Consider the following 14,026-nt stretch of genomic DNA (forward strand, 5'->3'; position numbering starts at 1 on the left):
TTTGTAACCACTGACAAACTTATGGAGGAACATATCTTATGAACTTATGGTCTTACTTATTCACTTACTGGTAACTTTTCAGAAATATACGGTCGAACTTCGACAAAATCGCGCGGCCATTAACCAATTTGTGGCACATCGAGCGTCTTGCCCCGTTGTACCAACTGATAAAACCTCCACTTCCTCCTCGTCTTTCGTCAAACCCAGAGACGAGCAAGTAGAGATGCGGGCTCGCCTGGGAGAGCTTAATTTGCTCAAAATCGACGTTGATCAACAACCCTCCGATCAAAGTCAGCCAAATAATACCGAAGATGATGAGAATAATGACGAAAATGGTTCGGAAAAATCTCATCATGGAGGAGAAGACGCTGGCACTGGTAATTATCACTTTCTTGCTTGCCCTCCTCCAACAACCAAGAGACATCGTGTGTCCCCTTGCCCTCCTCCAACAACCAAGAGACATCGTGTGTCCCCTTGCCCTCCTCCAACAACCAAGAGACATCGTGTGTCCCCTTGCCCTCCTCCAACAACCAAGAGACATCGTGTCCCCCCTTGCCCTCCTCCAACAACCAAGAGACATCGTGTGTCCCCCCTTGCCCTCCTCCAACAACCAAGAGACATCGTGTATCCCCTTGCCCTCCTCCAACAACCAAGAGACATCGTGTATCCCCTTGCCCTCCTCCAACAACCAAGAGACATCGTGTGTCCCCTTGCCCTCCTCCAACAACCAAGAGACATCGTGTGTCCCCTTGCCCTCCTCCAACAACCAAGAGACATCGTGTGTCCCCTTGCCCTCCTCCAACAACCAAGAGACATCGTGTCCCCCCTTGCCCTCCTCCAACAACCAAGAGACATCGTGTCCCCCCTTGCCCTCCTCCAACAACCAAGAGACATCGTGTGTCCCCTTGCCCTCCTCCAACAACCAAGAGACATCGTGTGTCCCCTTGCCCTCCTCCAACAACCAAGAGACATCGTGTCCCCCCTTGCCCTCCTCCAACAACCAAGAGACATCGTGTGTCCCCTTGCCCTCCTCCAACAACCAAGAGACATCGTGTGTCCCCTTGCCCTCCTCCAACAACCAAGAGACATCGTGTGTCCCCTTGCCCTCCTCCAACAACCAAGAGACATCGTGTTTCTTTCCAAAGGTAATTAGATTTGATTAATTACTTGTAGATCAAGAAGACAGCACAAGCGTCAGCTCTTTCGGAAGCAAAGCGGATTTGCATTCAAGCGTTGGCGACGTGTCCTTGCCACCTTGGTTGGTCGTTGGTGAAAGTGTAGCCATTAGTCCTTATAATAAAAGAGGCACTGTAGCTTATCTCGGCAACACTCATTTTTCACCCGGAATTTGGGCCGGTATCGAATTGGATACGCCCACTGGTAATTGTTAATCGCTTTTTATTGCATTTAACTTAAAGATACATTTAGGTATAAGGAAGGTGTTTGAAGGATGGGTTTTTTGTACGTGTTTATTTGAAGGTAAAAATGATGGTACGGTCAATGGTTTTCGTTACTTTCAATGCAAACCGAGATTCGGGATCTTTGTTCGCCCTGACAAATTACAGCTTGACAAAAGAGGTAGGGAAATTCGAGCCGCTAGACAGAGTATGCCATCCGGTGAAGGAGCTCTAAGGAGATCCAGGAGTAAAGGAGAAGGTGAATTTACGCGCTTTTTAACTTTTATTTCACTCACCAGTTGGTTAAATTAGTTTTAATCTAAATTAGGCCTATTTTTTAGTTTTTAAGCTTATTGAAGTAAATATACGAAATGGGGGTGGGCTACTTATTTTAATTCTACAAAAATAAGAACTACTTTATAAGTTGCCTACTTGGTAGAAAACTATAGAGTAGTGTCGGTAGAGAGGGGAGTAGACGGTGTATCCCTCCCTCTAGGCGCGCTTTTGTAAGAGGGGATACTCTACGCGCCTGGTAGGGGGGATGACACTGAGCTAGAGCTAGATGTCAGTTCTAGGTATGCAAACGTCATACCCTTCTATCTCTTAGCCCAGTGTCATCCCCCCTAACAGGCGCGTACAGTATCCCCTCTTACAAAAGCGCGCCTAGAGGGAGGGATACACAGTCTACTCCCCCCTCTACCGACACTACTCTATGGTATGACGTTTGCATAGTAGAACTGACATTACTCTATACGTAAAATATTGCCTACTGTGTGTTTGTTTCTCTGCAAGTATTTAATGGAATGGTCCATAGATATTTACTGTAATAAATTGAGGCAAACTTGCCAGTAGGTGTGGTAACATGTCGTCGGCGGCATTTAGTTAGGGGCTGACATTCCTGTGGTCGAACGCGCGAGTCCCTAGCCTTGACAGACCAACTCTCTGAAAAAGGGGCGGTAACCTCCTAAGTTAGTTCCGTATTAACTTGAAGGAGAGAGGGATGGAGTGGTAACCGCCATACCTATAACATTGCCTCTGTACCCCCCACCTACGGAAGGGCACTGAAGTCCTCCCAGCATCCTCTTGGGCGTTTATGTGGGGTCGTACAGTACGGAATTGTAAAGGATGCCACCCGTGTCTTAAAAACAGAATCAAATACAATGGCGCTAGGCGGCAGCACTTAACAATGGCCTACCGAAGGGTAGGGGCGTGCGCGAGGTGCACTGTAGAGTTTCATTGCTGTAGGTCGCCCATCATCATCCACTCCATCTACCTCTTTATCTTGTAAAGACCAGACCTACTTCCTTCCCGCATATCTTTCAAATACCGTTTAAAAAGGAAACTAACAGAGTTTATTTCTTCCTGTATCTTTCTGTTTATTTTGCGCTGCCGCTGCTGACTATCCAGGACTTTCATCTTCGTACATAGACTTGTCGGGGTCCAGACTGAGTCGTAGTAGGGGGGAAGGTTTGTCCACTTTGGGGCTAAATTCTACGATGCCACGTAGTCGAAGTCGGGGGGAAGGGTTGCAGTCCACTAAAATGTCTCAGTCTGTACACGAAACGTCGACGTCGTCGTCGTCGTCCGATGGACCAATCAAAAGGAGCCAGAGTCGAGGAAACTTGACTAGAAAATAATTTAAAAAAAAATATAATTATTATAAAACTAACTAATACGAATGAGTCAAGCTCAAAACGCTCAAATAACAACAAAAAAACAACAAACAAAAACAAGAGTTTATTGTTCCATATTAAAAACAAATAAAAAGGTCCATTTTAGAGAAAGAGAGAGAAAAATAACGTAAAAATCAAGAAGGGTAAACTATAAAGCGTTCATAAATAAAAACAAAATTAAATAAACATAATTAATTAACTAACCTACAACCAAATAACAATTAAAATTAAATACATTAAATCATTCTAATAGCTGGTTATTTATAAACAACAACAAAAAAAATAGTCCGTTTGACTGGAAATTTTAAACCGCGTCATTTAGGCCTAGGACATGTTTCCAACAACAAAATTAAATTATTAACCCCCTTATAAACCCTTACCCTTACCCTTAAACCCTTTCCCTGAAATCTACAATGAATTAAATTTACGTAACGTCGTTAAGGTTTTTAAACAAAACACTAATAATAATTGGGGATTGTTTAATTAATTAATATAAATGAACAAAATTTTAAAGAAAGGGTATATAAGATATTCCTGGAAATTTCTTATAAATTTCACGGAAATTCCTTGCAAAAAAGAACATTTTTAATGAGAGCAATAACCAAGAAAATTCCCAGCCAAATTGATTAGGGCTTTTATATAGTTTAAAGTAGTTAAAAACTGGTGGTAATTAGAGTTTGAATGAATAATATTTAACACGCTAATTTTAGGGTCTTAATTAAAATTAAATTAAATATATTTAGGGCGCCATAAAAAACAAACCCCATTTCTTTATTTTTTAGTTATTTTTAGTAAAATTTTTTGGGACAGACAGACAGACAAACAACTTTTATGGGTCAGATATAAATAAGAATATATATTATATTTAGGGAGATTTTTAAGAGAAACGTAACATAAATAAACAAATATAGAGTTGTGAGTAAACAAAGACAATAAGAAAATAAGACAATTTAAACTGTTAATTATAATGGGGCAGCAGTATTATTATATTATTGGATAATATAGGTAGCATTCCAAACACATGTATAGTTTTTTTTTTTGGTTGGTTGTTTATTTGTTTATTTGTTTGTTTATCGTCAGTTTTTGTTGCGTGTCTGTGATTTTTCTCATCATCCTTCTTACTTACAACCCTTTCCATCCGCCCCCTCGCTTCGATCGCTTCTAGCTAGTTAAAGCATAAAATTTTACGCTAAAAGACTTGAAAAAAAAAACAAAAAAAACGAAGAAAACCATTGGAAATTTCATAAAAACCAACCCATTCATTCATTCAACTTCACAACATAGATTTTTGTATATTTTTTAATTATTTTTTCACCCTTCGACAATTTTTCATCCCCCCCTTGCCCCCCCTTCCCCCCTCTAAAATAAAATTCATGGATTAATCGAACTTCGAAGTAATTCATCGCTTTAAAATAAATAATTAATATCGCTTTTGGGATATTTGCTATGATATAACATTCCTTCTTGAGAGAGAAATAATTAACGATTAGATATTAATTAATTAATTAATGGGGGTTTATTATATAAATATATATAAGAATATGGTGCGATAAATAATTCCGAAGTTGGTTTGTTAGTTGGCGACGTAGCTTTTTGCCCTTATATATATGATATTACGAAGGATATATAATGGTATATATATATATATATATTTGAAATTTATTCGAAAGAAAATTAAAGAAATAGGTGTCCATCTTTTTAGAAGTAATTATTGAAAGTAGAGGAGAGAGAATTTAATTAACGAAAAAACTTGTTTTTATTTTAGAAAGGTGAGCGTGTTTTTTTTTGGGTTTTTTTTTTTATTTTAGGGTTATTTATTGTTTGTTTTAACTCTGTTTACTATTTTATTTTGGGGGGAAATAAAGGGATGGACCTCGGATTATGATAGAGAATTTTACGAGCTTCAAAATAAGCCAAAAAACATCAAAATCGGTCGATAAATAAGAAAGTTATGAATTATTTTGCAAAAATTGAAAAAAAAACTTTGAAAGAAAATAAAGTTTTGATGTTTAGTTTCAACAATTCGTATCTTTCTTAATTGTGGGCCGATTTCGACGCGGTTTATCTCATTTTAAAGGTCTAATTAAACTCTATAATTAAATCTGCAAGTCTACGTGAAACTTGTCCTTTAAAAATACCAAAAAAAAATATTTTCGTTCCACTCTTTTTTATTTTAGATTTCTTTTATTTCTCCTTCTATAGACAAACAAGTTAGGCCTAAATATTGATAAATTAATTTACAGAGTGTTTTCGACAGTCAATACTAATTTAAACAAACAAACAAACAAACAAACCCTTAAACGGGAGAGGTTAAAAACAACAAAGCTTATTCTTTTTAAAATAAAATCAAGTTTTTTCGAACCCCGAATCGAATCGTGTCCGCGAATCGAGAGTGCTTATTAAATAAACATACTTAGCATTATTTTAGGAAATTAAATTTAAGTCTGCCAATTAATAAATAAATAAATAAATACCGGTAATGAGGTAAATAAAATTAGATAACAATATATTTGTGAGAGAAATTCGTTTTTTGAGAGAGAGAGGATTATAAAATTAAAAAAAAAATCAGTTTTAATTTTAGGTAATAAAATAAATAAATTTTATATAGTAGTTATTTATGGTAGTGGGTAAATAAACAAATATACGTCATTTAGATTAATTAATAAACAAAAACAAAAAATAAACAATATTGTAGGATATATAATAATATTTTAAAAATATCTCTCCCTGGCTTCGATCATTTTCCTGTCCCTATCCCTTCCAGAGTGTGCATGTGTGTTGTATTATAGCCTTCAAGATAAAAGAAAAAAAATAATTATTATATTGACCTGGTCAGAATTATATAGTCAATTAATTAAGATTAAATTAGTTTGTGAAGATTAATTACTAATGGGCGCCGGCTTCCAATTTTTTCCGATAACAATCGTTGAGGGCTTTTAGTCTAATATACGTCGTGTACATAAAAATAAGGGTTAATTATAATTGTTTTAATTAAAAAAAATGATTAATAATTATGGTAATTAATAAATATTAGACATCCCTCCCTCATTCCCCCATTTAAAAAAAAAACAAACATTTACGGAGAAATTTGAGTCAAGTTTATTAGTGTTAATTGTTGTTGGGAAAACAAACAAATTATTGTATATAGACTTTTATTATTATTATTATTAATTATTATATATATTTTTTTTTTCGTACCGGTTATTTTTTTTTATATATAAAACTTTTTCAGGTGGGATTGAAATTGCGATTTTATTTTTAAAATATAGACCAGTTTAAATTTAAAACCAAATTAATTAATTTTATAAAGTATTTCTATTTTTTAGGCTTTGTATTTTTTTTATAATATGTTATTATTAATTAATATATTTTTATATATATATATAGTTTTTTTGCCTTCTTTAGTTTTTTTTTTTTATTTAATTTTGATTTGATATAAAATTTAATTGAGAAATAAATACACCGGTTAAATTATAAATTATAATTCACAAAATTAAATTTTATATGGATTTTTTTTATATAAATAAATATATAAATGAGGTAATGGCACTCTCATGCCTTTGACTGCGTTATACTCTATGGGTTATATACATGAAGTGCTACTACGCTTTCTTTTATAGATAAAACTTCTCAAGGCTAGCTAGATCTCGGAATTAGACATTACGTAATACCTATAATCATGTATTTTAATTTATTTTTACTGGTCTATATTTTAAAAATATTAATTTCAAGGTGATTTTAAAATATATATATTTTTTTCCTTTTTTTTTTTGAGAAAAAAATTGTACAACTTTTTCCAATCTCTCTCTCTTTCTTATGATAAGTTTTACTGACGTCATTGTGGGTAAAGTTTAATCGTTTCCATGGCAACGTAGCCATTTTTAAACCCAAGTTATTAATTTATAGAATAAAAAATGTTTTTGCAATATTTAAAAAAAAAATCATATGAAAATACACGTGTTACTTCACGCAATGCGCTTCTACGATATTGTAAAGCTTGATAACAAAATGGCGGCGTTGCCATAGAAACTAATTTATATATATATACCGGTATAAACTCAACCCACATCACGTGCGAATCGCGTACCAATTTTAATTAATTAAATGATGATTATGTTCATAATTTGGCTGTGATTATGTATTATAGTAGGTTAATTGAATAGCGTAGCGGCGTTTTAATTAATAGTTAGTTATTAATTAAAGAAAAATAATCCAATGAGAAGAAAATTAAAAAAATTAATCAGAAATAATCCCTTTGATCCAATCCCATTATTTGGGGAAAAAGAAAAATTATGATGAAAATATTTAAATAAATCTAAGCTGCTGATTTTATTACTTGTGAATAAAATCGAGGGATTAGCGACGCTTAGTTTAAAAAAAAAACGTGACTTTTGTCACGTGACCATTTGGAGATGAAAAATAAAAAAAATAAAAATACCCCAATAAAAAAACAAACAAATTTGAAACCATTCTCTTGTACACTAATTAAGTGTAGTAAATCACGTAAATAAAAATTCCGTAACTACAGAAATTTTATTTTAATGTTTTCCATTTACAGCATAAGTTCATAAGATATGTTCCTCTATAAGTTTGTCACTGGTAACTTAGAAACTGGAGCTTGTCATGAAGCGAATGAGGTAGGTCATAGATTCGAGGTAAAACGAAGACGCCTGGTTGGTTTTGGCGCTGTCAAAGGCTTAGTACAAAACTAATTAACCACCGAGTGTAGTACTTCAATTCTCACTTGTCGTTCTGCTAGAACTAGCTCGAGCTGTAAGTCTCTCACTAGCATTACGAAATAAGTATAGGTAGTGTCATACTTATGGAAGGAACATATCTTACAAACTTATGATTTACAGGTATGACAGGTTTGTACTTTTATAATGTATTTAATATCTTCCGGAAATAGATATAGGTGCCCTTTCTATACCGTTTTATTTTAAGAGAAACTGGTTTTAATTGGGGCAACGTACTTTTTTTTTCTTATTATTTAATTTCCTTTCTTAATACTTTTAACATGTAGGGGTTACTATTCACACCTGTTTGGTAAGCAAGACTTCCGAGTTTGTTAGTGACTAAGTCGTAGAACTTTTCTACATTTTCTTTTACGTACTCTTTCGAAGGTCTTACCTTGCACTTAAGGCATTTATATGTACAGGGTGTTTCTGATAAGTCTGCCATAAATTAAGCGAGGGGATGTTCTTTTGGAAATCGATTTTGAGTCGAAAATTTCGAAACTTCTATCTCCATTTTCGACTCAAAATCGATTTCCCAAAGAACATAATCTCCCTTAATTTATGAATGCAGACCTATCAGAAACACCCTGTATTTTGTTTTCAATAATTTGAATTTACTATAAAATGTAAAGAGGAATTGTGTTAAGAAAGGTAAACATGCCATAATAATTTTAAAAACCACGATTTTTACCTCTAACGCGAAATTGTTTCAAAAGTTCACGAAAGGTTATTTATTCCCAATTATTTTATACGTGACACCACCGAGTAAATAGGTGAATTAGTAGTTGGCCTACATATGATTAACCCAATGACGGACAGACATACTTTCCATTGTATAGAGTGCTTTCAGTTTGATATGTAATGCGTCATACCCTCCTTAAGTCTTACCACGGTTCTGACAACCATATTGAGGGAATTTCAGCCATCTTCCTGCATTCCAATCCACCAATATGGCCGTGTAAATTATATCACGTATCCTCGCTCCTCCCCCAACCTAAAGATCCCAGTATTAACCCTTCAAAATGAAGAGTAGAATGAAAAATAATCGCAATTATCTTTTAAAATATTTTATTACTTAAAAAGTATATACAGACAAAAAGTTACTTAATGTTTCATTACTAATTGATTATTATTACGCTTTTATCGTTGTGAAATTATAAAATTTAGGTTATATTAAAAAAAAAGATCAAAATCTTAAAAATGATTATAAAAAAAATGTGAAATTTTGTAAAGGATTGTGATACAAATGATTAGTGAAAATTTTTAATAAGAATTTGGGCTCCCTTAGGCCATCCGTAATAAATTTAAGAAATTTTTTTAAGATATACAGGGTGTTTCTTATAAGTCTGCCATAATTTAAGCGAGATTATGCTATTTGGAAAATCAATATTGAGCATCCAAAATGTTTTAACTTCTATCGCCATTTTGACCCAAAGGGATACTGTTTTCGAGTTATGATTTGATTTGAGTGTTTTAGGGATGACCCCTTAATTAATTAAATTAGAAATCATTGTCTAAATCAGTTTCTTAATTAAATTTAAGGGGGTCATCCGTAAAATTCTTCAATCAATCTTAACTTGAAAACAGTGGTCCTTGGGACAAAATGTAATAGAAGTTGCATTTTCGTCTCAAAATTGATTTCCCAAAGACCATCCCCCCTTAGTTTATGGCAGACTTATCAGATCAGATACACCCTGTATATTTAACTGGCCTCTTTTGCTAATTGCTTTAATTAACGAAAGCGTTTATTATTGCGGAATAGGTTGGGGATTATATTTCTTAGTTTTATTCAAAATTCCACGTTGAATTAAATCATGAGCGGTTTCGAGAAGGGTATCTTCAGGTTTAATGGGATCCATACCCAGAATATTCTTCATTCTTTGATCGTCAAAGAAGAACTTTTTGTTATAACGCGTTAACATTAAACGGCTAGATTTATCTAGAAAACTGTAGAACCATAGAGCAATATATGGAGAGTAGAAAAGTGGTACGCGATATCTAGAAATAAATAAATAAAAATTGCAAGGGTTAAGTGCTATTATTAATTATCTTTTACCAAGGTCATTATTGTATTTTTATCATTATCTAGACGAATTTCGAGGTTTATTTCTAGATGGGTTATAAAGTTACCCCTAGGGCTAGCCATGAAAATTTGGTTAATTTATTTTTAATATAATTAATTTAACTATAATTAACATTTTTGTTATAATAGTTGATAGATTGTTACCGCTGATTATCAAGGATTTGTTACCCTTGGTGTTTTTATTTCCAAAAATATAGCACTGTGCCAAAATGGGAGGGTAATTAAAGGATGGGATATCAATTTTGTGTCGAAAATGTATTATAACTTCTGTGAAGGGACACGTAAATAAGTTATGATTGTAGTGTGTTTTAGGGATGACCCCCTTCTTAGCATTGTCTTTCAGTTTAAATTTAAGGGGGCCGTTCACAAAACACTCCAATCATAACTTGTTTTGGGTGTCAAACTGTCAATTGTGGCAAAATGGAGATAGAGGTTACAGCATTTCCGACTCAAAATTGATTGATTTGCCATAGAACCATGTTCCACTGTACTTCGGTCCTATAATTACCGTCCCTTTTTGGAACACCCTGTACAGGTAGTTTTCGCAGAATAACCCCGCCCCCTCCCCCCCGCTCTCTCAGCTTTAACTTCAGCGTGTACAGTTTTATCAGACCGTCTGTGAGTCAGGTTGTTCAAGTACTGAGTTAAACTGAACTGCTTGCCTTTCTCCCTGCAATCTCTTGATTCACACGATCAAAATACCCCTTTAGTGGGAACTATGTATATAACAGAGGATATGAATTCATTCAACCCTCTCATGAATTACTCGTATTTATTTTTCACTTAAATTATATTTCAGTAGTTCATTATTCATGAGAGGTTTGAAATATATTCTTAACAATAAGTTTCTACTTCATTTTGCGGTACCGGAAACCACTCTCACTTCTTATCATATCACCTTATCCTAAAACCATCACTAAACCCAAATAAATTCGAGGAAATCACGCGGTATTTCCCCTTCGTATCAGCCTTAAAACACTAGACCCGGTTTCTTCGAGACACTTAAACGTTTTTGAAGCCCATACACTCTCTCTAATGAAAGGTCTAACCAGGCTAGTCAATTATGAATACATTAAATTTAAAAATAGATAGCGCTTCCACTGAAGGGGCTACAGAAATTTCCTCCCCCTATCTCAGCTTAAACTTAAGTGCAGTGTTGTCAAGCCCTCCGTGAGTCAAGTTGGTCAAATACCGATTCAAACTGAACTACTAGCCTTTATCTCGGCAATATTTTGACTCACAAACGGCCTGGCAACACTTGGGGAACGTCAAAACTCCCCTTTACGGGGTACTTACCCAAATTTAGCAAACTCGTTGTGCAAAATCGTGGCCATTTCGCCCATCCAAAAGTGTCCCGAAACGATTAAATGCCTGTGTCCCGCGGCTTCGGGAACCACCATGGCCCTCAAATGGGCTAAGGCGACGTCTCTAACGTCGCAAATGCAAAGATGTACCCTCGGAATCAAGGGCATGGTCATGTAATCCATCATACGGTAGATAATTTCCACGCTGGTCGCGGCTTCGTCGGACAAAATGGGTCCCAAAACGACCCCAGGGTTGATAGTAGCCAATTCGAAACGTTGGTCCTCTGGAAGCGATTTAACCAGGTCCCAGGCGGCCTTTTCGGCCATTGTCTTGCTTTTAGGGTAAGTTTCCAGAGCTCTCGAACTAGCGAAAATGGAAATGTAAAAATTGTAATTAGAAAACCCGTCCTAAATGGATACTCAGTGTTTTGATAAGGATTTGTCAATTGGGGTATAGCACCACCCCCTGTCGCCATTATGGTAACCTTTAGTGCAGAGTATAAGCTACTTGCACCCCCTTTTCCGACCCCCTCTTGGTATAAGTGGAAGCTAGAGTGAGGTTGCGTGACGTAGTACTGAGCACTTACGTTTGGAGGAGTAGCTAATTTAATCGGCCATATTGGTGGGTTCAATGCATAAGGAAAGCTGAAACCCACCAATATGACTGCCAGAACCGTACGGAGTGACGTACTGCTCAGCCAACTGAAATCTCTCTATTCTACCTCGTCTTAGGACACCCAAAGAAATCTTACTTTAAATCACTCCAATCTTCCTCGGTGTATAATTCTTTATCCTCTGTTGTTTCACCATGAACGGACACAATCGAACTGGTCAAGATGACCCTCTTGAGTTTCTTGTTGTTTTTAGCCACTTCTTGAGCGCAGGCGTTTAAGACCCTTAAGGTTCCTTCGACAGCGGGTTTCATAAGTTCATCCTCGTTCTTAGGGGCAGCGTTAGGAAAGGGTGAAGCCACGTGCATAACGCAATGGCAATCGGACACGGCTTCGGCCCATCCTTCGTCCTTGGTCAAGTCAGCTTCCACCAATTCCAACTGACTGTTTCAAACAAAATTTAATTAATGTCCCATAGATCCTTGTGTACACATATCAATTTAAAAGTTAACTTACGAGGAACTCTCGGGACATATCTCTTTGAGTGGTTTCAATTTATTGGTGTTTCGTAGACTTCTAACGGTTCCACGAACTTGGTACCCTTCTTTTAATAAGAGTCGTACCAAGTGCAACGCGATAAAACCTGATGCTCCGGTCACCAGAATTATTTGTTTACTTTTATCATCAACTGTTGAACTTTTTACTTGGCCGGTTGCCATGGTTATAAAACTCTTGTCCGTTTAGGGACAGTTAACTAAACTATTCTAGTTGTCCAGGTGCGAGAAATGAATGAAAGTATGTTAACACCACCACCAACCGCAACACGACCTAACTCTACCTTGTCTAGAAACGAAGTGAAAACGAAATTTTAAAATGAAGGATAAAAGGTTTTTTCCCCCATGGGCCTGTTCCGAAATCCGTATTTTTAACTTTCACTTTTTTTTTTTTCAAGTTTTCTGCCCGCCTACTTTCTTCGCAATTTCAAGGGATAGTACCTTTTATAAAAGAGTAATAATGGTCGAAGGCCGAACTTTACTTGCCACCGAAAAACAACTTGTTAAAGTATAGTTACTTAGCACATTGAAAGTATATACCATCCAGAATTGTAGCTCAGATTCCCTCAACCCCAAAATAATTTTGATACACCCGTTTTTACAAAGTGTTAAGGTACTATAGTCATGGTCAATTATGGTGTCAAAATTCCGTACCTTCTAGGAAATAACTCAGTTTGAAATTTGAAAGGATCGGGGGTTTGGGACTGAGGGGTTGGAGCGAGGAAAAATATACTGTTTATTTTGCAGCTTACAACCACTTGTGAGAACGGAGCTAGGTATGTTGGCATATGTTCATAAGATATGTTCCATAAGTGTGTCACTGGATAATGAGAGTTTGTCTTTGTCATGAAGTGAAGTACGTCAGAGATTCTCGCTTGTCGTTCTCGAACTAGCTCGAGCTGTCTCTAGCATTACGAAGTATTGGTAGTGTCATACTTATGGAAAATATCACTTATAAACTTATGATGTTGGGTATAGTCGGGTCAAACGTTGCCTCAGGCCATGTCGAACAATTTCTATAGAATCTTGAGTGACAAGTTGAATTGACCATGAATTGACATTTCATATTTTTTCTTTTTCTTGAATTTTTGGAATTTTCTTTTTTAAGTTTTTCGCAATTTAGCATTTTAGCCGCTTCATAGTTTTCATAAATTATTAAGATTAATTTAGATTAAAGGAAATCAGATGATTTTTTGTTATTTATTTCCTCTTTAACACCTGACTTCGCATTTAGGTTTAAATATGATAATTATAAGGGAAATCATATCAGAAAAAAAGTTAATAATATCAGATTATTCTAATTTTTATTGTTCGTATCATAATTTTTTTTTCTTTTTTTTTATTTCCCAAAAGAGATATTTTACTTTTTAATATAGTTCTAAATTTTGCAATGATTTAAATTAATGGTTTAAGTGATTTTAAAATAGCTAGGATCTTATACGGTTTCGACATTTCAAGGTTTTTTTGTTATATTTATTTTATTAAAAATAGATTAAATTTACGCTTTATTTTTTATTTTTTTCATTTTAAAAATAGATTAAATATACTAAATTTAATAATTATTTTATTAAAAATTCTTAGTTTTATAATTATTTTATTGAAAATTCTTAGTTTTATAATTATTTTATTGAAAATATCTTAGTTTTATAATTATTTTATTGAAAATAT

General features: G+C 34.9%; 2 protein-coding genes and 1 long non-coding RNA gene across 9 annotated transcripts in view; 2 read left to right on the plus strand and 1 right to left on the minus strand.

Annotated features, from left to right (window-relative positions):
- The window catches only part of Khc-73 (Kinesin heavy chain 73), a 32,821-nt gene extending 25,220 nt beyond the window's left edge, over window positions 1–7,601 (plus strand). For all 7 annotated transcript variants that reach the window (XM_089869013.1, XM_089869014.1, XM_089869017.1 and 4 more), the window contains 4 exons: window positions 83–377; window positions 1,174–1,380; window positions 1,480–1,656; window positions 2,805–7,601. In XM_089869013.1, coding sequence (XP_089725139.1) covers window positions 83–377; window positions 1,174–1,380; window positions 1,480–1,656; window positions 2,805–3,034 — 909 coding nt within the window. In that variant the 3' untranslated portion in view covers window positions 3,035–7,601. The remainder of the gene's footprint in view (window positions 1–82; window positions 378–1,173; window positions 1,381–1,479; window positions 1,657–2,804) is intronic.
- Window positions 7,602–8,857: 1,256 nt separating this feature from the next.
- On the minus strand, window positions 8,858–12,674 carry LOC149691665 (uncharacterized). The gene is made up of 4 exons (XM_089869031.1): window positions 12,321–12,674; window positions 11,946–12,248; window positions 11,186–11,557; window positions 8,858–9,804 (listed from the first exon to the last, which is right to left on the minus strand). Exons 1-4 carry the CDS (start codon window positions 12,521–12,523, stop codon window positions 9,555–9,557), a joined length of 1,128 nt encoding a protein of 375 aa, XP_089725157.1. The 5' UTR covers window positions 12,524–12,674; the 3' UTR covers window positions 8,858–9,554.
- Window positions 12,564–12,946, plus strand: LOC149691666 (uncharacterized). Its single transcript, XR_016383424.1, has 2 exons — window positions 12,564–12,691; window positions 12,757–12,946. It is a non-coding gene; the product is annotated as an uncharacterized LOC149691666 (long non-coding RNA).
- Window positions 12,947–14,026: the final 1,080 nt, after the last annotated feature.

Source organism: Phalangium opilio, unplaced genomic scaffold (genome assembly GCF_054372755.1).
Source record: "Phalangium opilio isolate 3A_F unplaced genomic scaffold, DU_Popi_V2 ptg000025l_1, whole genome shotgun sequence".
Taxonomy (NCBI): Eukaryota; Metazoa; Arthropoda; class Arachnida; order Opiliones; family Phalangiidae; genus Phalangium; species Phalangium opilio.